A 26,148-nucleotide genomic window follows, 5' to 3' on the forward strand; every position below is an offset into this window, starting at 1 on the left:
TTCTCACCAGAATCCTGAGAGGATTCTCACCAGAATCCTGAGAGGATTCTCACCAGAATCCTGAGAGGATTCTCACCAGAATCCTGAGAGGATTCTCACCAGAATCCTGAGAGGATTCTCACCGGAATCCTGAGAGGATTCTCACCAGAATCCTGAGAGGATTTTCACCAGAATCCTGAGAGGATTCTCACCAGAATCTTGAGAGGACTCTCTCCTGAAACCTGAGAGGATTCTCACCAGAATCCTGAGAGGATTCCCACCAAAATCCTGAGAGGATTCTCACCAGAATCCTGAGAGGATTCTCACCAGAATCCTGAGATGATTCTCACCAGAATCCTGAGAGGATTCTCACTAGAATCCTGAGAGGATTCTCACCAGAATCCTGAGAGGATTCTCACCAGAATCCTGAGAGGATTCTCACCAGAATCCTGAGAGGATTCTCACCAGAATCCTGAGAGGATTCTCGCCAGAATCCTGAGAGGATTCTCGCCAGAATCCTGAGAGGATTCTCGCCAGAATCCTGAGAGGATTCTCGCCAGAATCCTGAGAGGATTCTCGCCAGAATCCTGAGAGGATTCTCGCCAGAATCCTGAGAGGATTCTCGCCAGAATCCTGAGAGGATTCTCGCCAGAATCCTGAGAGGATTCTCGCCAGAATCCTGAGAGGATTCTCGCCAGAATCCTGAGAGGATTCTCGCCAGAATCCTGAGAGGATTCTCGCCAGAATCCTGAGAGGATTCTCGCCAGAATCCTGAGAGGATTCTCGCCAGAATCCTAAGAGGATTCTTGCCAGAATCCTGAGAGGATTCTCGCCAGAATCCTGAGAGGATTCTCGCCAGAATCCTGAGAGGATTCTCGCCAGAATCCTGAGAGGATTCTCGCCAGAATCCTGAGAGGATTCTCGCCAGAATCCTGAGAGGATTCTCGCCAGAATCCTGAGAGGATTCTCGCCAGAATCCTGAGAGGATTCTCACCAGAATCCTGAGAGGATTCTCACCAGATTCCTGAGAGGATTCTCGCCAGAATCCTGAGAGGATTCTCACCAGAATCCTGAGAGGATTCTCACCAGAATCCTGAGAGGATTCTCGTCAGAATCCTGAGAGGATTCTCACCAGAATCCTGAGAGGATTCTCGCCAGAATCCTGAGAGGATTCTCACCAGATTCCTGAGAGGATTCTCACCAGAATTTGATGAATTTCGATATTTTACTACGTTAATCGTATGTTATGATTGAGCAGTAAATTTCAATTTATCTCACAATTTCACTAATGTTCCTCCCATCAACTGGAATCGCTGATTTTGTTCCTCAGCTGGTCACGCACCCCGAGTCCGAATCAAAACATTATGCGCCTTCACACTTCTCCGTTTTCCTGTGAGGAGAATGATACCTGCCTGGTATATACACTGGTGATCATCAAATTACCACCACCCATTCCCAACCATATCCCATCCCAATCGCGCATGCAAGCAGCACCAGAACAACAGCCAAGAAGATCCCGCGCCGCCGGAGACCCAACAAAACTTCGCTCCGGTGCGGTGGTACAGCAGAGGAGCGCAATAATCGTGCAGTTTTGTAATTCTATATCCTTCGCATCGACTTTCCGACTGAAGCGGAACACGGCACGATCGACGACCAGCAGGGCAGGGGGGGAAGAAGCACGTTCTCGCTCTCAAACGCGGCAGTGCCAGCCAGTCAGCCAGATTCGTAGCAACCTTCGTCGAGAGTGGACGTGTTTTCCGTTCGGCTTCACCCGTCGATTCCATGTGTTGGGTTCGTTTATCCGCGCGATTCTCCTCAGAGGCGGTCAGTCAGTGTGTGTTGTTTTTGAATTTGGAAAGGTTGAACACCTCCGTGGAGGAATCTCCTCTGCGCGTTCTGAAATACTTACAACGTTTCTGTCGTGTGTGCAGTTTCGTCGTGGGAAATTTATTTTTAATTGAGTGTCCTACCCCAGAAGAGTGTTGCCAGCCAGTTCGGGATGAGGAGAAGAGCAAACACCTGGCACCGGGTGATGATGGATTATTAATTGTGCTACAATGTGTGTCGCGTCAGTTGCTGCAACCAAAATTGTGGAGGAGACGCATGGTGCGCTTTCGAAATGCTAGGCAAGCGAGTGAGTGAGTCAATGAAGAGAGTATTTCGCGCCGATTGGAAGTGAAATATGAATTAAAAATAGCTGCTCCGGAAAAGTAGCAAGCGGTGCCGTTGGTTTTGGAACCGAAACGAGCGCGAAAAGTGTATCTACAGTAGCAAAGTAGTGCATCGATGAGCAACAATGTGAAGAGGAGCAGAGGCCAAACAGCGAGCGAGCACATAACAACACCCGATCCTATTCAGCGAGTGAGTGAGTGAGAAATGGTGAAATTTGATACTTTTAAAACGCGAAACCCGCGCACGGTTGGTGGCTCGTACGTGGAGTTCAAAGATCTCTCGACTCCACGTTGTGACCAATAATAATAATAATCAAAGCGGCGACGTGCTGAAACTACTGTGAGATGGTGTTGTTCGTTTTGGATGGCGGGTTTTGTATGCAGCCACAGTGAGTAAAGAATTGGCACATTTCGCGCGCGTAACTAAAACGGTTCGTGTAGTGATCAATTTTGTCCAGCATCGCACAATGCGCTGAGAATTTGTACACGGGGAAACTGAAAGTTTGCACAATGTCGGTTACAACGTTGTAATTGGAGACGGTGGACTTTTTTTTTATTTGCTGGCATACCGATGATGGAAAAACTGGTAGACCCTCTGGACATTGATCTGAAATATGTGCAATAGCCAAAGTGACAACACTGAACGAGCTTTAATCGTGCGATTTAAAACTCATTTAGCACTAATCGATAATTGGAAGTAGTCACATTGATCAGTCTAGTCAAACGGAACTTGATAAGGTGAGTCATGGTGTCGTTTATAAAGAGTCAGTTAGTTCTTTTACTTATTTTACACGTACTGTATTCGGTTAAGGTTGAAGGATTCGTAATTGAAATAATCTTCATCATTGAAAATTCGAAAGCAGTTTTCTCGTTCAAAACAGAAATTTCCACAGGAAAATGTATTCACTATATTGCGGCTGAAGATTGGAGTACAGTGAACACATTTTCACTGCAGAAATTTCAGTTTTGAAGGAGAAAACTGCTTTCCAATTTTCAATGATGACGGCTATGTCAATGACGAACCCTTCAACCTTAATCAATGGTTCGGTCCCATGGAATCAAATGTAAAATCAATCTACAGTCAATATTTAATATTCCTCTTATTTATGCATCACGATGGCCCAAGTTTTAACTCCTGAATCAGTTATTTTGGACTCCCAGAAGCTACGATCAAAATTTGAGCAAAACCGATTTTTTTCTTTAAGAATTTCAAAGTTTTGTTGAAAATTCTTTTGGGAGATCGTCAGAACCCCATCAGTAGCGTTAAAATAAGTTTCTGTTAAGTGTTCATTCTTTATTGTGATCGACTAGCAATTTTTCCAGGGATTCCCCAGAAATTCTTTTTGGATATCGTAAAAACGACACCACTGCCACTGTGGTTTTTTTTCTAAGGAAATGTCGTAAAATTGAATATCTCTGGAGGCCGCTGGAATATTGCCAATCTTTTTTCATTAAAATTAAGCTATTTTCATGGGCAATTTGATGGTAGTGTGTTCGTTCACTGCCCGTGATTATTTTTTGAAGTTTTGGTCAAATAAATGTGATTTTACCCTATTTTTAGTGCTATAACGTCTATAACTCTGGATTCCGGTGAGATTAATTCAATCTAGTCTGGAATGGTCTGTCTGAATACAATGCCGAACTTGATTGAATTCAAAGTTATAGACGTATCTTCGTTGCACTAAGAATAAGGTAAAACCACTTTTATTTGACCGAAATTTCACTTTATTTGACCTACCAACAAACTGCCCCTGACAATAGCTTAATTTTAACGAAAAAAGATTGCAGTTATCTCAACGGAATCCAGAGTTTTAAACGTATGAATATCATTGGCGTAGCTAGAGGGGTGGCCAGGCTCCCCCCAGAAATATTTCATGACTTTATATAAGGAATTTAGAAAAAAAATCTGAAAACCACTGTCGTGGTGACAAACATAGATCTATAATAGACATTTATTTGGCATGATATGTGTTTAAATTGACAGTTATTGGAGACTATTCTCAACTTGTTACTCTTTACAAGATCATGTTCAAAATGGTCTATGTTATTAGTTAGTTTTGTTTGGAAATATTATATAACCAGAATTATATAAATAGCAATGCTTCGTACATCTTCTTTTTAAAAGCGCTGAGAAATTAAATCTAAATGATAATTTCCAGAAATTCTTTGATGGGTATCTTTAAGAAACTTTGAATTTTCTAGCAGCATTACTGCAAAATATGGTTAAGTGCTTCTTTGTGAAATTCAAGTATCATGTGGGAAAAAAATCTGGTTGAATTTGCAATGGAATTCCAGCAAAAGTTTTTGAATTCCTAGTGAGAATAGATGTCACATAATAAGAAATGATCCATGTAGTTGAAGCGTAAACGCGAGTGTATTCATTAAAACCATGCTGGAGGTAATTTCTAGCAGGTCAATACTATTAATTTCTTTTGTTTCGTGGGCCAGGGGTATTTGTGCGTTTATCAAACAATGCACAAATTATAATGGTCATTGAGGAAGTTTTAATATATTCAAATGCTGGTGCTGCAATGGGTAATCTTGAAGGTATTTATGATTGGACTTCTTAACCCTCTAATACCCAAATTTTTTATTTTGATCTAAATATCATTTTTTATCATCTAAAATCGATTTAAACATGTTTTGGAAGATGATTCTTTTTAATTCTCAATTTCGTGAATTTCAGCTTTTGATTTTTCTAATTTTTATTTTTGAACATCCCCACACTTTTATATTCTTCCTGGAAGCCAATTTGGGGAGCAGATTTTTTGAGATAGAAACATTTTGAGATTTTATGATTATTGTTAAAATATTATTATTCTAAATTTTTTTCTCAGAAAATTTTGTTTTCCGTGTAAATGGAAAATAATTTTAGAGTGTATTCGATTCCCTTAAACTATTAAACAAGGATATGATGATTTGGGAAAAATTCAAAATATGTTTATTGTAGCGATTCAATACAAAATAAACAATGACTTCTGAAAGGTAACTAAAACATCAATTTTTCAATGATTTTTAAAAAATGTAAATACGCTTTGAAATACACAAAAAACCATTTTGAGATGTACAGAACAGTCCTAAATATCAGCCAAAAATATAAAAATAAAAGATTTTCCACGAAACAAAAATTACAAAAATGCTCAAACTATACCCCGTCTAAAGGCGGGATTGGGTATTAGAGGGTTAAAGATTTCTCGGAGATAATTGTGAAAGAATTCCTGGATGACTTCTTGGAACATTTCTTGGCATCTATGTCCCTCTAACATTATCTAAAAGAATTTCAATACTAATCGCTGGAGGAATTCGTCTAGAAATCCTTCAAACTATTCAAAAAATCTACAAATAATCCTAAAAACAACCCTGGGGTGAATCCCTGAAAAAGATTATGAACGGATTATTGACATTTTTTACTAACCGCAGAATAATTTTCTGAAAAAATCCCGAGAGAAATTTCGGAATTCTCGGAGCAATACCTGCAGGAATCCCTAGAGAAATTTCTGAAAGTATACCTGGAGGAATCTGAAGAGCAATCATGCGATGAATTTCAGGAAAAAAAATCTGAAGACTCCGCATCAGAAATCCCAGTAGAAATCACAAGAAAATTTTTTAGATGAATCATTGGAGAAATTTTTGGACGCATTCCTGGAGGAATCCCCGGAGGAATTCTTCGAGAAATCACAGGAGGAATTCCAAGATGCATTTCTGGAGGAAATCCTGCAGAACCTTCTGGACAAATTCTATGCGGAATCCCTGGAAAAGTTCCTGGTTCAATGCCTGGAGTATTGGGGGATATTTTTTTTTATTATTGTACAAATAGGTACGAAGGTTCTGAAGGTTGATGAAATTTTTTCATAGGTAGAGATCGTTTATATATGAACAAAAACTAAATTGAATAAAATCAGGATCGCCTAATTTTCCGGAAAACTCCAGTGCAAAACAAACATTTTCCACAGACACCACCTACTCTGAAAAAATTTTTTTTTTTGTGAAATCATAGCAAATTTTCTCAGCAATTCCTAGATGTATTTCTGGAGGAAATCCTGGAGAATTTTCTGGACAAATTCCTGGCGGAATTCCTGGAGAAGTTAATGGAGAAATTTCTGGAGGAGGCATCCCTGGAGAAGTTCCTGGAGTAATGCCTGAAGTATTAGAGAAATTTCTGATGAAATTCCAAGATAAATTTTTAGAAGAACTCCCAGAGGAATTTCCGGATGAATTCCCGGAGGAATTCCAGGTGGAATTCTTGAAGAAATTCTTGGAGGAGTTACTGGAGGAATCTCACGAAAGAATCCTTAGAGGAATCCCTAAAGGAATTTCTGGTATATTCCTGGAGGAATTCCTGGTGGAATTTCTGGAGGAAACCGTGAAATAACTCCTGGACGGATTTCTAGAGGAATTCTTGGAGTTCAAATTCGTGGATTAATTCCTGGAGGAAACCTGCAAGAATTTCCGGAGGAATCCCATGGAAAAATCCTATAGAATATCCTGAAGAATCTCCTGAAAGAATATCTGCAGCAATCCTGGAGGATTGCTGTAGGAATTTTCAAAGAAATTCCTGGAGGGATTCCTGGATCAATTTCTGGAGAAGTTCCTGTAGAAATTTCTAAAGAAATACCTGGTGTAAATCTTGGTGAAATTCCTGGAGGAGTTCATGGAGAAATGCCTGGATGAAATCCTGGAGGAATACCTGGGATAATTCCTGGATAAATTCGCAGAGAAATTTCTGGGGGAATTTCTGAAGGAATCATTGGAGGATTTCCTCGAGGATTCCTGAAGAAATCCTTGAAAGAATTCCTAGAGGAATCTCAGGAGAAATTCATGCAGGAACCCCTGGAGGAATTCTTGGAATAATTCCTGTAAAAACTCCGGGAGGAATTTCTGGGGGATTTTTTTATGGAGCCCATGGAGAAATTCCTGGAGAAATTGCGGTAGTAATTTCTGAAGGAATTCCTATATGAATTCCTGGAGGACTTTCTGAAGGAATTCCTGGGGTATTTCTGAAGAAACCTTTTAAGGAAATCCTGGAAATAGTCTTAGAGAAATTCTTGGAAAGAACCCTGGAGGAATTCCTGGACAAATCTCTATAGGAAATGTTGGGGAAATTCCATAGAACTATTCATGGAAGAATTCCAGGAGGAATCCCTTAATCAATTCTTTGAGGAATCCTTCAATAAATTCCTGGAAGAATCTTTAGAAGAATTCTGGAAGGAATCCATGGAGAAATTTCTGAAGAAATGCCTAGAGAAATTCTTAGAGAAATTCCTAGAGATATTCCTAGAGGAGTTCTGAGAGGAATTTCTGGTGGAGTTCCAGGAGAAATTTCCAGAGGAATTTCTGGAGGAATTCCAGGAGCAATTTCAGAAGGAATTTCTGGAAGAATTACTGGAGGAATCATCGGTGGGATTTTTGGAGGAATATATAGAGGAAACCGTGGAGAAGAAACTCCTGGATTAATTCTTGGAGGAAACCCTGGAAGGATTTCTGGAGGAATTCCAGGAAGAATTGCTGAAGGAATTGCTGTACGAATTTCCGAAGAAATTCCTGGAGGAATTCCTGGATTCATTCAGAAATACCTGGGGTAATTTCTAGTGAAATTCGTGGTAAACTCCTGGAGGAGTCCCTGGAAAAATGCCAGGATGAAATCCTGGAAGATTGCCAGGAGGAATACCTGGAATAATTCTTGAATAAATTCCGGAAAGATTTTCTGGGGAAATTTTGAAAAGAATCCCTTGAGAATGTCCTGGAGGATTCCTGAAAAAATATTTTAAGGAATTCCTAGAGAAGTCTCAGGAGGAATTCATGCAGGAATCCCAGGAAGAATAATGGGAATTTTTGGATTAACTCCGGGAGGAAGTCTTGGGGGAATTTCTTGATAAATTCTTGAAGAAATTGCGGTAGTAATTTCTGAAGGAATCCTGGAGGAATGCCTGGAGGTATCCCTATAGAAATCTCTGGAGGTACTTCTGGAGGAATGCCTGGAGAAACCCCTGGATAAATTCCTGGAGACATGCCTGTATCAATTCCTGGAGGAATTCCTTAAGAAATCCCTGGAGGAAACCGTGGAGAATTTCCTTGAAGAATCCCTGAAGAAATTCCTGGATTAATGCCTGGAGCAGTCTCTGGATAATTTCCTAGATGAATTCCTGGTGGAGGATTTGGAAGAATTCTGGGAGGGACCTCTAGAAGAACTCCCGCAGCAATCTCTAGATTAATTCCTAGAGAAATCCCGGGATGAGTCCATGGGGAAACTACCAGGAGAAGTTTCTGAAGAAACCTCCTAGAGGAATCCTTAGAGAAATTTCTAGAGAAATTCTTGGGAAACACCTGGAAAAAAATCTTGGGAAAATCCCTGGAGGAATCCCTGAGGCAATTTCTGGAGGAACCTCAGGAGGAATGCCTGGAAAATTCTGGACAAATTCCTTGCGGAATCCCAAGAAGAATTCCTGGATAAATTTGTAAAGGAGTTTTTGGGGAAATTCCTGGGAACTATCCCTGAACGAATCCCTAGAGAAATCTCGAGAGAAATTCTGGAAGCAATAACTACAGGAATTTCTGAAAAAAGTCCAAGAGAAATTTCTGAAGAAATTCCAAGAGAAGTTTCTGAAGAAATTCCAAGAGAAATTTCTAGAGGAATTCCCAGAGGAATTTTTGGATGAATTCCTGGAGGAATTGCGGTAGTAATTTCTAAAGGAATGCCTATGGGAGTTCCTGGATCAATTCCTGGAGGACTTGCTGAAATAATTCTTGGGGTAATTCTTAGAAAACCTCTTGAGGAATTCCTGGAGGCATCCTTAGAGAAATTTCTAGAGAATTACTTGGAAGAATCCCTGGGGGAATTCTTGGAAAGAAACCTGGAGGAATCCCTGAAACAATTTCTGGAGGAACCTAAGGAGAAATTCCTGGACAAATCTTTATAGGAAATCTAGGGGAACTATTCATGGAAGAACTCCAGGAGGAATCCCTAAATGAATACCTTGAGGAATCCCTGAATGGAAGGAATCCATGGAGAAATTTCTGAAGGAATTCCTGAATAAATTTTCAGAAGAATTCAGAAAGGAATTTCTGGTGGAGTTCCAGGAGGAATTTCCAGAGAAAATTCTGGAGGAATTATTGCCGAAATTATCGTTGGAATTTCTGGAAGGATCCTTGAGAAGAAATTCCTGGATTAATTCTTGGAGGAAACCCTGGAAGAATTTTCGGAGGAATTCATGGAAGAATTCCTGGATCCATTCTTGAATAAATTCCCGGTGGAATTCCTGAGGAAATACCTGGGGTAATTCCTGGAGAAATTCTTGGTAGAACTCTTGCAGGAGTCCCTGGTGAAATACCTGAATGAAATCCTAGAGGAATGCCAGGAGGAATACCTGGAATAATTCTTGAAAAAAAAAAAAAAAAAATCCGGGAGGAATTTCCGAAGGAATTTCTTGAGAAGTTCAAGGAGGAATCTCAAGATTTATTCCAGATGAAATACAAAGTTCGATTTCTGCGGGAATTCTAGGAGGAATTTCTGAAGAATTTTCAGGAGAAATACTGAAGAAACCGCTGAAATTCCTGAGGAAATCCTTAAATCCTGGATTAATTCCTGAGGGAGGTTCTGAAGGAATCCCAACAAGAGTTCTTGCAAGAATTTTTTTAAATAATCCCGGAATTCGTTTTTGGAAGAATAATAGAAGAAATTTCCGGTGAATCCCTGGAGGAACTCTTGAAGTAATTTCTGCAGAAGCCCGATGAGGAAATCCGGAAGCAACCCCATGAGGAACTCTTTATGGAATCTCAGGAGAGCTTTCTTAGCGAATACCTGGAAGGATTTTTGTAGGAATATTCCTGGATAAAAAAATTAATTTAATAATCTTCCCCAAACAATAATCAAATAATATCCTAAGTTATTTTATAATACATTCTAAAAATTATTTCAAGTTGATTGCCAATAGTGTCAATAACCGATGTTGGTCATTTACAGCTCCAGCATCATCCTCAAGTGATACGAATGTACCACGGGAATGGTGTAAAGTATCACTAATAAACAAACAAACAAACAAACATCATCCTCAAATCAAGGATGGGAAAAAATCATTAATTTATTGCGTATGCCTCACTCACATCCACGCACAATCTGATGCGAGTGTGCTTCTCCCCCAGCCAAGCAAAATATTTCCACTTTCATTGCCCATTCTTTCAAATCGCTGAGCACCGGGCGAAGCAAGCAACGACGGCCGAATGAATCGCTACCGAATCTGAGTGCCGAAGGCGAACGAACCAAGATTGAACGAGTGTTTGCGTACTGAGTCGGGTGCGAGAGCATTCATATTGGAACATTCACTTAGCGTTCAGTGGAAGCATTCAGTACTGGGAATTGAATCAGTGAGTGCGTTTTGATTCAATCAGCTGAATGCCACTCGGTAGTTGAGAGAGCGAACGTTCTTTTCGTATGCACCGATGCAAGCTGATTCATTTCGAACTCTATTTGTTTCTCTCCTGATTCGCTTCGGTGGCGTCGGTGGCGAGCCGTTCGTGTTGCGTTCGTTCTTAGTGCGCCGGGCTCTCACTCAGCATTGGGTTGTTGGCGTTCTTTTTGCTATTATGCATCGCCGGTATTCGGGTGAGCGAATGAGTTTTCCCATGCTTGTCCTCAAATAACTCTCATATTAGTGCCAGAAAACACTTTTTGAGCTTCCATTCGATGTTGTAAAGAAATCAGTCAAACCCTCTATGTCAAAATATAGTCAATAATGTGTCAAATGGTGTTCTTCATTTCACTAGTCGTTTTCTGCTAGTCTGTGCTCATCTCAGCCCGAAGTATTCGTATATCCACCGTAACTCTGTACATTGTCAACCGTCCTGAATCCCAATGAAACATATAACTAAATTCCTGCTTTTTCCGATCAGTGTGTTAATTCCGTGTAAGATATAGAAACAAAAAAGTTCAGCCAGCTGATTTTTGTGTGAAAAAATAAAAATGATAAAAATTATTTGTCAACTTTTATATATTGATCCCAACAAAACCTATAAGAATAAGAAATACATGTAAACTCGTTTCTTAAATGAATATTTTTATCTTTACCTAATCAGTCTATAATTTTCTAATGGTAATGAATTTAATTATTAACATAACCTAATCTGTAAGGCTTTATGTCTACTTATTCTAGCGTCCCCTGTCCTGTGTACTTCCGAAGCTATGATGATGAATGACGAGAGTAACGCAGACAGCTCCCCCACCCACTCCGGCATTACATTAAATTTAACAATTATTGTTAAATTTAAGAGAATTCAAAACATGCAAAGATTAGGTCTATGCAAGCTGAATTATAGCTTGGCTTTGACTTGTGATAAATACACAACGGATACTCCATTGGTTCCCATTAGCACTTACGGCCGATTCCTTCACTTGCGCTGGATTCGTGAACCAGATATATCTACATTGGCGTAACTAGAGGGGGGGCCAGGGGGGCCAGGCCCCCCCCCCAGAATCCGCCAGGCCCCCCCCAGAAATTTTTCATGACTTTATATATGGAAATTAGAAAAAATCTGAAAACCACTGTCGTGGTGACAAACATAGATCTATATTCTCTATTTAGTTGAAAATCGGAGTTTTCGACTAGCGAAGTTGGATTTTTCTCCAAACCCGTGCGTCGGACCTAACTTCGGAAGTGGTGCGCTGTATAGCAAACAGCTATACAGCGCACCACTTCCGAAATTAGGTCCGACGCACGGATTTGGAGAAAAAATCCAAACTTCGCTAGTCGAAAATTCCGGGTTTTAACTGTACGTACAGTAATAGAAATTTATTTGACATAATATGTGTTTAAATTGACAGTTATTGGAGACGATTCTCAGCTTGTCACTCTTTACAAGATCATTGTCCAAAATGGTCTATGTGATTAGTTAGTTTTGTTTGGAAATATTATATAATCAGAATTATATAAAAAGCAATACTTTGTTCATCTTCTTTTTTAAATCGCTGAAAAATTAATTCTAAATGATAATTTCCAGGAAATTTCCAGGAATTCCTGGATGGGTATCTTTAAGAATCTTTGAATTTTCTAGCAGCATTACTGCAAAATATGGTTAAGTGCTTCTTTATGGAAATCAAGTATCATGTGGGAAAAAACTCTGGTTGAATTTGCAATGGAATTCCAGCAAAAGTTTGTGAATTCCTAGTGAGAATAGATGTACGTAGCTGAAGCGTAAACGCGAGTGTATTCATGAAAACCATGCTGGAGGTGATTTCTAGTCGGTCACTAATAATTTCTTTTATTTCGTGGGCCAGGGGTATTTTTGCGTCTATCAAACTACGCACAAATTCAAATGGTCATTGAGGAAGTTTTAATATATTTAAAAGCTGGTGCTGCAAGATGTAATCGTAAGTTTGAAGGTATTCATGATTGGACTTGTAAAAGACTTGGTATTCATGAGATAATTGTGAAAGAATTCCTGGATGACTTCTTGGAGAATTTCTTGTCTTCTATGTCCCTCTAGAGGAATTCCTCTAGAAATCCTTCAAATTATTCAAAAAATCTACAAGTAATCCTAAAAAAAACCCTGGGGTGAATCCCTGAAAAACATTATGAACGGAATACTGTAATTTTTTAACTAACCGCTGAATAAATTAAAAAAAAAATCCCGAGAGAATTTTCTGAAGAAATCATTACAAGAATTCTCGGAGCAATGTCTGCAGGAATCCCTGGAGTAATTTGTGAAAGTATACCTGGAGGAATCCCTGGATGAATTCCTGTAGGAATCCGAAGAGCAATTATGCTAGGAATTTCAGGAAAAAAAATCTAAAGAATCCGCATCAGAAATCCCTGTAGAAATCACTAGAAAATTTTTTAGATGAATCCTTGTAGGAATTTCTGGATGCATTCCTGGAGGAATCCTTAGAGGAATTCTTCAAGAAATCACAGGAGAAGTTCCTAGATGTATTTCTGGAGGATATCCGGGAGAACCTTCTGGAAAAAATCCATGCGGAATCTCTGGAAAAGTTCCTGGACTATTGCCTGGAGCATTAGGGGATTTTTTTTATTATCGTACAAATTGGTAAGAAGTTTCTGAAGGTTATTGAAATTAGGTAGGGATCATATATATTTGAAAAACTAAATTGAAAAAAAATCAGGGTCGCCTAATTTTCCGGAAAACTCCAGTGAAAATCAAAAATTTTCCACAGACACCACCTACTTTGAAAAATCATAGAACGAAGCATCATAGGCACATTTTTTTGTGGAATCATAAGCAAATTTTCTCAGCAATTGCAAGATGGATTTCTGGAGGAAATCCTTGAAAATTTTTTGGACAAATTCCTGGCGGATTCCCTGGAAAGGTTAATGGATTGATTCATTGATTTGTCTTTTTTAAAGAGACTTTCAGCCCTTGGCTCCAAAGTTAATGGATAAATTTCTGAAGGAGGTATCCCTGGAGAAGTTCCTGGAGTAATGCCTGGAGCATTAGAGAAATTTCTGATGAAATTCCAAGATAAATTTCTAGAAGAATTCCCAGAGGAATTTCTGGAGGAATTCCAGGAGGAATTTTTGGAGGAATCTCACGGAAGAATCCTTAGAGGAATCCCTGCAGGAATTTCTGGTATATTCTTGGAGGGATTCCTGGTGGAATTTCTAGAAGAACCCGTGAAATAACTCCTGGACGGATTTCTAGAAGAATCCCTGGAGTAGAAATTCATAGATTAATTCCTAGAGGAAACCTGAAAGAATTTCCGGAGGAGTCCCTTGGAAAAATTCCTATAGAATTTCCTGAAGAATCTCCTGAAAGAATATCGGAAGCAATCTTTAAAGGATTTCCTGCAGAAATTCCTGGAGGAACTTTCGAAGAAATTCCTGGAGGGATTTCTGGATCAATTTCTGAAGAAATTCCTGTAGGAATTTCTGAAGAAATACCTACAGTAAATCTTGGTGGAATTTCTTGAGGTGCCCCTGGAGACACTGCGGTAGTAATTTCTGAGGAATTCCCAGAGGAATTCCTGAAGGAATTCCTATATGAATTCCTGAAGGACTTTCTAAAGGAATTCCTGGCGTATTTCTGAAGAAACCTCATAAGGAATTCCCGCAAAATTTCTTAGAGAAATTTCTACAAAAATTCTTGAAAGAATCCCTGGAGATATTCTTGGAAAGAACCCTGGAGAAATCCCTGAAACAAATTTCTGGAGGAACCTTAGGAGGGATTCCTGGAGGAACTTCCGGACAAGTTCCTGGTGGAATTTCAGGAGAAATTTCTGGACAAATCTTTATAGGAAATCTTGGGGAAATTCCATGGAACTATTCATGGATGAATTCCAGGAGGAATCCCTTAATCAATTCTTTGAGGAATCTTTCAATGAATTCCTGGAAGAATCTCTAGAGGAATTCTGGAAGGAATCCATGGAGAAATTTCTGAATATATTTATACAGAAATTCCTAAAGAAATTCCTAGTGAAATTCCTAGAGGAATTCTGAGAGGAATTTCTAATGGAGCTCCAGGGAAAATTTCCAGTGTAGAGGAAACCGCGGAGAAGAAATTCCTGGATTAATTCTTGGGAAAACCCTGGAAGGATTTCTGGAGGAATTCCTGGAACAATTCCTGAAGGAATTGCTGTACGAATTTCCGAAGAAATTCCTGGAGGAATTCCTGGATCCATTCCTGAATAAATTACCGAAAGTATTCCTGAAGAAATTCCTGGGGTAATTTTTGGTGAAATTCGTGGTAGAACTCCTGGAGGAGTTCCGGGAGAAATGCCTGGATGAAATCCTGGAAAAATGCCAGGAGGAATACCTGGAATAATTCTTGAATAACTTCCAGAAAGAATTTGTGGGGAAATTTTTAAAAGAATCCCTTGAGGATTTCATGGAGGATTTCTGAAAAAAATATTTGAAGGAATTCCTAGAGATATCTTAGGAGGAAATCATTCAGGAATCCCTGGAAGAATTATTGGAATATTTCTTGGATAAACTCCGGGAGGAATTCTTGGGGTAATTTCTAAATAAATCCCTGGAGGATTTTCTAGATAAATTCTTGGAGAAATTGCGGTAGTAATTTCTGAAGGAATCCTGGATAAATGCCTGAAGGAATCCCTATAGAAATCTCTGGAGGAACTTCTAGAGGAATGCCTGGAGTAAACCCTGGATTAATTCCTGGAGACATGCCTGTATCAATTCCTGGAGGAATCTCTCGAGAAATTCCTTAAGAAATCCCTGGAAGAAACCCTGGGGAATTTCCTGGAAAAATCTCTGGAGAAATTCCTGGACTAATGTCTGAAGTAATCTCTGGATACATTTCTAGATGAGTTCCTGGTGGAGTTTTCAGAAGAATTCTGGGAGCAATCTAGTGGAGTTTGGAGGTTTTAGAAGAACTCCCGAAACAATCTCTAGATGAATTGCTGGAGAAATCCCGGGATGAGTCCATGGAGAAACTCCCAGGAGAAATTTCTAAAGAAACCACTTGAAAATTTCCTAGAGGAATCCTTAGAGAAATTTCTAGAGAAATTCTTGGAAGAATCCCTGAGAAAATTCTTTGAAAAATCCCTGGAGGAATCCCTGAAGCAATTTCTGGAGAAACCTCAGGAGGAATGCCTGGAAAGTTCTGGACAAATCCCTGCAGGAAGTTTTGGATAAATTCCTTGCGGAATTTCAGGAAGAATTTCTAGATTAATCTGTAAGTGAATTTTAGTGGAAATTCCTTGGAACTATCCCTGGAAGAATTCTTGAATGAATTCCTGGAGGAATCTCGAGAGAAATTCTGGAAGCACTTAATGGAGGAATTTCTGAAGAAATTCCAAAAGAAATTTCTGAAGAAATTCCAAGAGAAATTTCTGTAGAAACTCCAAGAGAAATTTCTATAGAGGAATTCCCAGAGGAATTTTTGGAGAAATTCCAGGAGGAATTCCTGAAGGAATTGCGGTAGTAATTTCTGAAGGAATTCTTATGGGAGTTCCTGGATCAATTCCTGGAGGACTTTCTGAAGGGATTCTTAGGGCAATACTTGAGTAACCTCTTGAGGAATTCCTGGAGGCATCCTTAGAGGAATTTCTAGAGCATTACTTGGAACAATCCCTGGGGGAATTCTTGCAAAAAAAAAAAAAAAAACCTGGAGGAATCCCTGAAACAATTTCTGGGAGAACCTCAGGAGGAATTCCTGGACAAATCTCTATATACGGTCAGAAAATTCACTCATTTTGGAGCTAAAGTGGGACAACTCAAAAATGAGTAAATTTTTTTTTCCAGCGATAGCGCTGGCCCAAGTGCACAAATCTCATCAGTTTAAGTCGTATAATATTCTTGCTGATGTGAAGAATATTATACGGCCTAAATTGGTTGGATTTTCACACTTGGGCCAACGCTATCGCTGGAAATGCAATTTACTCATTTTTTGAGCTGTTCCAGTTTAGCTCAGTTTTGTGTGAATCTTACTCATTTTAGAGTAACATTTTCTTAGCGTGTAGGAAATCTTGAGGAAAATCCGTGGAACTACAGTGGTACAAATTCGTTTAAACGCATTTGATTTTTGAACGGTAAACTCTACTTGAAGGTGGTCTGTGTTTTATTGGTATATGTTTTTGTAGACACTCACGTAATATACTATCTGCATGAGTAACCAAGAATTCTTTTCTATTCGTTTTATTTTTATCAGGTAATAACCATATAGTTTCTGAAGGAAAATTCGTTTAGACGCACTTTTTACGTGTTTTCTATAATTGTTATTGGTAAATAATTTCACAATTTTAGATATCAATATGCATTTCTAGAAGTACTATTACTAATGATACATAGGGTCATAATATCACAAATTTTAATATGCAGCAACATAAAGAGAATGTTTTGAGAAGTATGAGAATCTCTGAATGAATTCCTGGAAAAATCTTTAGAGGAATTCTGGAAGGAATCCATGGAGAAATTTCTGAAGGTATTCCTGGAGAAATTTTTAGAGGAATTCAGAAAGGAATTTCTGGTGGAGTTCCAGGAGGATTTTCTGGAGGAATTACTGCAGGAATCATCGGTGGAATTCCTGGAGGGATCCATGAAATAAATCCTGGAGGAATGTGCAGAGGAAACCCTAGAGAAGAAATTCCTGGAAGAATTTTCGGAGGAATTTATGGAGCAATTCCTGGATCCAAACATGAATAAATTCCTGGAGTAATTCCTGAGGAAATACCTGGGGTAATACCTGGGGTAATACCTGGAGAAATTCTTGGTAGAACTCTTGCAGAAGTCTCTGGAGAAATGCCTGAATGAAATCCTAGAGGCATGCCAGGAGGAATACCTGGAATGATTCTTGAAAAAAAAAAAAAATTGGGAGGAATTTCCGAAGGAGTTCCTGGAGGAGTCTCAAGGTTCATTCCTGGTGAAATACAAAGTTCGATTTTTGAGGGAATTCCAGGAGGATTTTCTGAAGAATTCTCAGGGGAAATACTGAAGAAACCGCTGAAATTCCTGAGGAAATCCTGAAATCCTGGATTAATTCCTGCGGGAGTTTCTGAAGGAATCCCAATAAGAGTTCTTCTAGAAATGTTTAAAATAATCTCGGAATTCGTTTTTGTAAGAACAACAGAAGAAATTTCCGGCGAATCCCTGGAAGAACTCTTGAAGTAATTTCTGAAGAAACCCGATGAGGAATCCCGGAAGCAAGCCCCATTAGGAACTCTTTATGAAATCTCAGGAGAGCTTTCTTAGCGAATACCTGGAAGAATTTTTGTAGGAATATTCCTGGATAAAAAAATGAAGAAATCAATGTCTGCAGTAATTGTTGAAGGAATACTAGGATCCCTAGTGGAGCGGACCTGGTGGGATGGTTAGAACACTTGACTATCACGCCGAGGACCTGGGATCGAATCCCACTCCCGACAAACTCGCAAAATGTGAGTTCTTCCTTCGGAAGGGAAGTAAAGCGTGGGTCTCGAGATGAACTAGCCTAGGGCTAAAAATCTCGTTAATACAGATAAAAAAAACTAGAATCCCTAAAGGTTTTTTGTACAAATTTTTCAAGCAATTCTTGGAGTGTTTTTTAAGAATCTCTAAGTAAAATTTTCTAAAAGAATTTCTGGAATACATTCCTGCAGAAATACTTCGAATCATTCCAGATGTAATTATTGGAGCAATCCCTAGTGGAATTTTGGAAGGCATATATGGAGATTATTATTATTATTATTTTTCTTTATTATCGAGATTTTACCTGCAGAAATACCTCAAAGGATCTCTGGAGAAATTTCTGAAGGAATCTTCGAAAAAAGCATTGGAACAATTACTGGAGGAACCTCTAAACATATCCCAGGACAAATCCCCGAAAAAATGTCTAGTGGAATCCCTAGATGAATTCTTGATTGAATTTCTGAAAGAAGCCAAGATGGAATCACTGAATTAAGCTATGGAAAAAAATCTTGGAGGAATTGTTCGTACTCATATAGTTTACAAAACTATGAACAAATCTGAAACAGTCATTTTGATTACTCAAAACTACAATACTGATTTGCATATTCACATATCGGGCGCCCATCCCGCTTAAAATTCATCTCAGGTCAGGCCCCCCCTGGGCCCCCTCCAGGAAAAAATCCTAGTTACGCCAATGTATATCTAGCTCAAAGTCCAAGCCACTCCAAGCGGTGGTCAATAAACTGGCACTAAAGTGCCAATGGGTTAGGCCCTCACATCGCGTCATGATCGAATATCCAGGGGGAGGGTTGTGCAGTTTTTCTATGAACTCTGGCATAATTTCTAGGTACTAAATCTGGGATCTAATGCTGCGAGTAGACTCGCGAAAAGCATGTTTATGCAATTCAGTATCATAATTTCTCTTTTATTTAACTCATTTCGGTATCATAATGGTCAATTTTTCTGAACTGGTTCATTATGCAACTGAAATGAATTGCATAATAAAAAATAGTTGCATAATGTTCATTATGCAACTCATTTGAGTTGCATTATGAACATTATGCAACTTAAATGAGTTGTATAATGAAAAAATCATTGCATAAAATGTTGTATGCCACTCGTTGCAAAACTCGATTTTTTCAGCACTCTTCATATTTATCCAACTCGGCAAGCCTCGTGCTGAAAAAATCAACTTTTTGCAACTCGTCACATAAATAACTATTACTTTATCTATATTTTTATGATACTTTTCACACTAGAAAACTATGTTATGTCACCTACAAGAATACCAAAGGTTTTAATTATTGAATGCTTACAGCGCCTTTTAGCGACAAAAAAACTTAATGATTTCTGCATATATTTTGCCAAGTACACCCGTAGCTTTCAAACCAGTTGACCAAAGTTGATAAAATTTTACAAGAAAGTTTCTTTATAAGTATCATAACTGCTAACGAAATTTCATAATTATCCTTACAGTACCTCGAACTCGGAAAAAAAAACATCCATCATGCGAATAAAAATTGGTCGTGATTGTAAAAAATTCTTAGAAGCACTTCTTGTTTATCAGCCACATTTAAAAGTGATGCACATTTCAGAGTTTCATAGGGTTTTCGGAACGTGTAAAAGGTTGTTCCGAGAGGTTTTAGGTGCATTTGATAGCATTTCAAGGGCGTTTCAGGGGGGTTTCTGAAGCCTTTTGGAGGCTGCGTTTCCAAGGAGTTTCAGAGGCACTTCAAATTGTTTACGGGGATTTAAAGGGCGTTTCTATGAGAATTGCGAGGTTTCAATGGCTTTCGAGGCCTTAGTGGAACACTTCAAGTGTATGTCAGGGTCGTTTCAATGGGATTATAGAAGTTACAAGGGCGTTTCAAGTCATTTCAGAGGTTTTAAGGGCTTTTCTGAAGAGGTATTTCAAAGGGATTAGTATGAAGCGCCCCAGAGATCTCCTGGAACTTCTCTGAAATCCCTTGAGATTCCCTAAAACATTCTGAAAGAAAACCCAAAAATTGCCCCTGAGACACTTGAAACATTCCCGAGATCTTCATGTGCCCTCTGAAACCCCCTTGGATCCCCAGATATACCACTGAGACCCCACGAAACGCCCCTGAGGACCTCTGAAGAACCCCTAAGCCCCCAAGGAGCTCCCATGAGAGCTCTTGTAACCCTCTTTTTTCCCTTCTAAACCATAGGGGGATAATCTGCTCAACAGACACCCTAACAGAAGGTTAGGGTAGTGTAGGTCTGAGGCCGTCTTCTACAACAAAAGTAAAAGCCAGGACTACTCTCTCCTCGTACCCACTAAACCATTCCTATGGTCGCCAAACCCTACGTCTCTCCGGAACCACCAAGAAGGTATTGCTTCAGAGAGGGGCTAGTGCACCCACAAGGTTAGCTGCGTAGCCTGCAGCAACGAACATCGATGACTCGCTTTGGAGAGTCCATCACGGTAGCATGCTGGCGCTTAGCCAGTTTCCCGAGTGGTCCTCGCCATTCCCTTTGTCCTCGGAAGGCGGGCAGGGTCAACCCCGCCCGCACCCTACTGCTGAGCGGACATCAAGAACTGATGCCCACATGCAACCCGATCTGACCTGCCCGCAAAGGAAGGGTATCACTACCCTTCAGGCCCTATCAGATGCATCCGTAGGTTGGAGACAGCAGGGTCTCACCTACCCCGACCCTTGCCGGGGACCCCTTTCCAACCGCGGGCTCAGATCCAACCCAGTAGACTGACGCCACAACAGCACCGCTACCGAGACTTCCTCTCCGCGGCAACATAATCGCTGTAAGGGTCGATCTCGACCGCAGGGCACCGGTATGACCTACGAAGCCGACTCCGAACCCCTGGACCACCTCTTTTACTGCATCTGGACTAGCCACTCTCCGAGTCCACGCGCCACCTCCTCTGTAGCTCCCAGACGATATGGGTGATAGCCGTTGAAACGGCGTTCCAGCCAAACTCATCCCTACACATCCTCTGGACCAAGTTGTCCGGGTTTGTGTCCTCCCCGCATGTGGCAAGCATGCGGTCACGCATTGTGCGAAAAGGCGGGCACACGAACAAAACGTGTTCCACCGTTTCCTCTAAACCATTGCACACTGGGCATTCGGAAGAATCCGCATGCCCGAAACGGTGTAGATACTGTCGGAAGCAACCATGACCTGTAAGGACCTGTGTCAGGTGGAATGTAACTTCCCCATGGCGCCTATTAATCCAACTATCTACCCTCGGTATCAACCTATGGGTCCACCTTCCTTTGGTGGAACTGTCCCACGCGCGCTGCCATTTGACCATAGAGGCCATCCTGACAGTCCTGCGTATGCCTCTTGTGCCGCGCATTTCGAAGCACTCCATGTCCTCACTGATAAGAATGCTGATAGGCACTATACCAGTAATGACGCAGAGAGCGTCGTGTGACACGGTACGGTACGCGCTCGCAACCCTCAGGCACATAAGCCTGTAAATACTTTCCAGCTTCCGTCGGTAGGATTTAGTACTTAGCGCGGTGCCCCACGCCGGGCCGCCATACCTAAGTATGGACGTAGCAACACTAGCCAGAAGCTTGCGCTTACTGGCGTACACCGCTGAGCTATTGGACATCATCCGGGACAGTGCCGCAATAGCTGTGGAGGCTCTTTTACAGGCATAATCGACGTGGCTACCGAAGGTAAGCTTATCGTCGATCATCACGCCCAAGTGTTTGACGGAGCGCTTTGACAGGATAGTGCACTCTCCTACACTGATCTCCGTCTGCTGCTCCGACTTCTGGTTGTTAACAACCGTCACCTCTGTCTTGTGGTGAGCCGCTCCAGTTTCCTGGACCGCATCCACGCCTCCACAACCTTGATCGAGTGGTTGGTAGTCAACTTTACCTCCTCGATCGTGTCACCGTAGACTTCGAGCGTAATGTCGTCGGCAAATCCGACAATCACCACTCCCACTGGGTACTCTAACCTCAACACCTCGTCGTACATGACATTCCATAACACCGGACCCAGGATGGAACCTTGAGGGACTCCTGAGGTTATGTGAAAGCATTTCCGACCCACCTTCGTGTCGTAAACTAGTACGCGATTCTGAAAGTAGCTTTCGAGAATCTTGTACAGGTACTCCGGTATCCCCAGACACAAGAGCGCATCGGCAATAGCAGACCAGCTGGCGCTATTAAACGCATTCCTAACATCCAGAGTCACTACTGCGCAAAAGCGAATTCCCCTCCTCTTAGGCTTGAGTGTTTTCTCGGCGGTTTTTGTAACCGACAAGATAGCGTCTACGGTGGACTTCCCCTTCCGGAAGCCGTACTGGTTACTCGAAAGACCATTTTCGCCCTCGGTGAACCTCAACATTCTATTGAGGATGATCTTTTCGAGCACCTTACCCGCCGTGTCAATCAAGCATATTGGTCTATATGCCGACGGGTCTCCGGGTGGTTTCCCCGCCTTTGGCAATAGTACCAGGCTCTGCCTCTTCCAAGCCTCTGGGAAAACTCCCTCGTCCAGGCATTTCTGCATAGCAGACCTGAACATCTCGGGAGCCTCTGCAAAAGCTACTTTTAAGGCCAGGTTCGGAACTCCGTCCGGACCTGGGGCCTTACCTACGCTAAGGGACTTAGCTATCCCCGCAAGTTCCACATCGGTGACCCTCGCCTCATCGCCAGCCCCAGTCCCCGGCTGTCCTACGAAAGGAGGCCAAGGATTAGGATCATGACGCGGAAAAAGCAGCACGATGATCCCCTCCAACATCTCTGGAGATTGCTCTGTAGGAGCCATCACACCTCTCGTCTTGGCCATAACGATCCTGTAGGCGTCACCCCACGGATTCGCATTGGCACTCTAAGACAGATACCCTCTAAGCAGTTTTTTTGCTTGCTCTTATCTCGGTCTTAAGCGCGGCTTTTGCAGCGGCGAACACCACCCGCCGTTCGTTTCGCTCTTCCTCTGATCGTGCTCGCTGCATCCGCCGGCGGAGCGCCTCCCTAAATACCCCGTTATCGAAGTATGATGTCCTTCACCTGCGAGGGCTTGGCCTTGGCCTAAAAATTGAATGGCTGTCTTGATTCCAACCGGACAGACAATACCATAACGCAAGATATCCCACACTGTGGGTCGCGACCCCCTAGGGGGGTCGCCGACCTTTATCCAGGGGGTCGCGAGAGACAATAGAATATTTTACTGTAACAGACAACAAATGAGGGTGTTTCTATAGTGGCAATGTACGTCTGTTGGCAAAAGGGGGTCGCGGACCTGAAAGTTTGTGAACTTTTGCCATAACGAATGCAAGGGTTTCTTCAAGTTGAGCATTCGACACTGAAGAAATCTGTAAGTCGCAGATGAAAAAGGCTTATCTGCAGATAAGCAAGTAGTGGAATTGAAACGAATTTGCTCGTCCTTTTCTAGATTTTTCTCTAAAATTATCATGTTTTTGTTTTTATTTTGCAAAAGTGAAGAACTGGTCAAGTGTTTTAAAATTTCAACTAGTGATTCAAGCTAGAAATATTGTCCCTTGAAAGTCTTTCAGTAAACTTCCAGAACATCAAAAGTTCATTTTGGAGAAATCTAGGTCACGTGACTCTCCGATTCATTAAAAGTTATGCGAAAACAAAAATAACTGGTGTTTAATTTTCGTGTTTTTTTTTAGATCCCTGGCAAATGAAAACAGAAGAAATAATCGCCCTTCTTCGTCCGACTACTGCGCGCAATAACGATCGTATCTCATAAATCAACCGTTCGTCTATCAGCTTTGTATCAGTGTACGGTCAACCAGCAACCTAATATATAAAAAGAAAACTTCGAAACGAAAATATGCAGATCATATGTGAAAGATACTAGAAGCCAGTCGCCGTCGGTTCAAATTACCCCCAGTTTCCAAACGACATTATTCAATCGGATGGAATTTAAATTTTGAAATCAAAGCTGTTACTCGCTCGATTAGGCCGCGTGGGATAAAACTGTTCGTTGCTTCCCCTCGCTGGGTTTTGTTTTGATCCGCGTTGTTCAATCCCCGGTGAACAATCATAAGGGAGGGATTAGTGACGTCACACCGTCGATATTCTGGACTGTATACAGTGAACCGAGACTAAAAGGGAAATACCCAACATTAGTTCGCGCTCTCTTTCTCGTGTCCGCACTTGGTTGCATGCGAAAAGGATCCAGTTTCAACGACGGCGACGCGACGACGTGAGAGCGAAATCGTCACATTCTGCAAAACCCAACTGGCCGGCGATGGATCTAGTGATGGCCGCAGCTGCATCAACAACCCCCAGCACACCATCGGCGGCGGTGGTGGCGGCATCGAAGAGTTCACCTCCACCACCCCACCGGATTAAGGTCAAAAAGGAAATTTGCACCGAACCGGACAACATCAAGGTAAGGAATGGGGAATTCCTTTGGGTTGGGGTTGGGGAAAAGGAGGAGGGGTTTAACGCCACATTCCCAATACATTCTTTTTACCTTATTGGCGGGCAATCGGTGAGTCCTCCCAGCAGGAGAGCGTAGTCCATTAATGATAATCCTATCGCGCGCGTTGCTCTGACTCCGGCTGACGACGACGACGACGACAATGGCGATGACTCGGGTTCGGGATATCGAGTTACGATTTTTGTCTCATGTTATATGCTCGAGCAATGGAATGACGGGAGCTGGGTCGACTATTAGATGAGGACTAGTACCGTGACGTTTCGTGATTTAGCTCATTACCCATTAAATATTTGAATACATAATATCAAAGGATATTTGGATTGCATCAATGTTGTATGGTGGAACAAAATATGATCGCATCAACCCGGAACAAATATTTTTGAATCTATATAACCAATTAATTTAGGGCCCATATAGCCGAAGCGGTAAACGCACGGGTATTCAGCATGACCATGCTGAGGATGACGGGTTCGATTCCCGGTCGGTCCAGGATCTTTTCGTAAAGGAAATTTCCTTGACTTCCTTGGGCATAAAGTATCTTCGTGCCTGCCACACGATATACGCATGCAAAATGGTCATTGGCAGAGGAAGCTCTCAGTTAAACTGTGGAAGTGCTCATAGAACACTAAGCTGAGAAGCAGGCTTTGACCCAATGAGGACGTTACGCCAAGAAGAGAGAGAGAGAGAACCAATTAATTTACGTTTTCACATTTTTCTCTTAAGGGACTTATTATTTTCCTAAGCTATGTAACCGATGACGTTTGAAATGTGGCCTTGGTTGTGCTTGTCGTCGTACATGACATTCCATAACTTTGTCGAATATCGCAAAGCAGTTCGACACTTGTTACAGAAGTTATAATAGAGCGTTCATTAAGTACGGAGCAACCCCCTTTCGTACAGGGTCTTCCGAAACTACATTGTTCATTGCTTGTCACACATTTAAGAACCTCCCCCATCATAGCGTAACGAAAAAAATCAGAAATTATAAAACAAATCAGAAATCAGAAATCAGAAATCAGAACTCAGAAATCAGAAATCAGAACTCAGAAATCAGAAATCAGAAATCAGAAATCAGAAATCAGAAATCAGAAATCAGAAATCAGAAACCAGAAATCAGAAATCAGAAATTAGAAATCAGAAATCAGAAATCAGAAATCAGAAATCAGAAATCAGAAATCAGAAATCAGAAATCAGAAATCAGAAATCAGAAATCAGAAATCAGAAATCAGAAATCAGAAATCAGAAATCAGAAATCAGAAATCAGAAATCAGAAATCAGAAATCAGAAATCAGAAATCAGAAATCAGAAATCAGAAATCAGAAATCAGAAATCAGAAATCAGAAATCAGAAATCAGAAATCAGAAATCAGAAATCAGAAATCAGAAATCAGAAATCAGAAATCAGAAATCAGAAATCAGAAATCAGAAATCAGAAATCAGCAATCAGCAATCAGAAATCAGAAATCAGAAATCAGAAATCAGAAATCAGAAATCAGAAATCAGAAATCAGAAATCAGAAATCAGAAATCAGAAATCAGAAATCAGAAATCAGAAATCAGAAATCAGAAATCAGAAATCAGAAATCAGAAATCAGAAATCAGAAATCAGAAATCAGAAATCAGAAATCAGAAATCAGAAATCAGAAATCAGAAATCAGAAATCAGAAATCAGAAATCAGAAATCAGAAATCAGAAATCAGAAATCAGAAATCAGAAATCAGAAATCAGAAATCAGAAATCA

The 26,148-nt window shown here is 40.9% G+C and overlaps 1 protein-coding gene across 1 annotated transcript in view; it reads left to right on the forward strand.

Annotated features, from left to right (window-relative positions):
* The first annotated feature begins 1,301 nt into the window (after positions 1 to 1,301).
* The window catches only part of LOC115262556 (GATA zinc finger domain-containing protein 8-like), a 134,351-nt gene continuing 109,504 nt past the window's right edge, over positions 1,302 to 26,148 (forward strand). Inside the window, exons 1-2 of the mRNA XM_062855181.1 lie at positions 1,302 to 2,888; positions 23,631 to 24,358. Of these exons, the coding sequence (XP_062711165.1) occupies positions 24,215 to 24,358 (144 nt within the window). The 5' untranslated portion in view covers positions 1,302 to 2,888; positions 23,631 to 24,214. The remainder of the gene's footprint in view (positions 2,889 to 23,630; positions 24,359 to 26,148) is intronic.

The sequence above is a fragment of the Aedes albopictus genome, chromosome 3 (assembly GCF_035046485.1).
Source record: "Aedes albopictus strain Foshan chromosome 3, AalbF5, whole genome shotgun sequence".
NCBI classification, from domain to species: domain Eukaryota; kingdom Metazoa; phylum Arthropoda; class Insecta; order Diptera; family Culicidae; genus Aedes; species Aedes albopictus.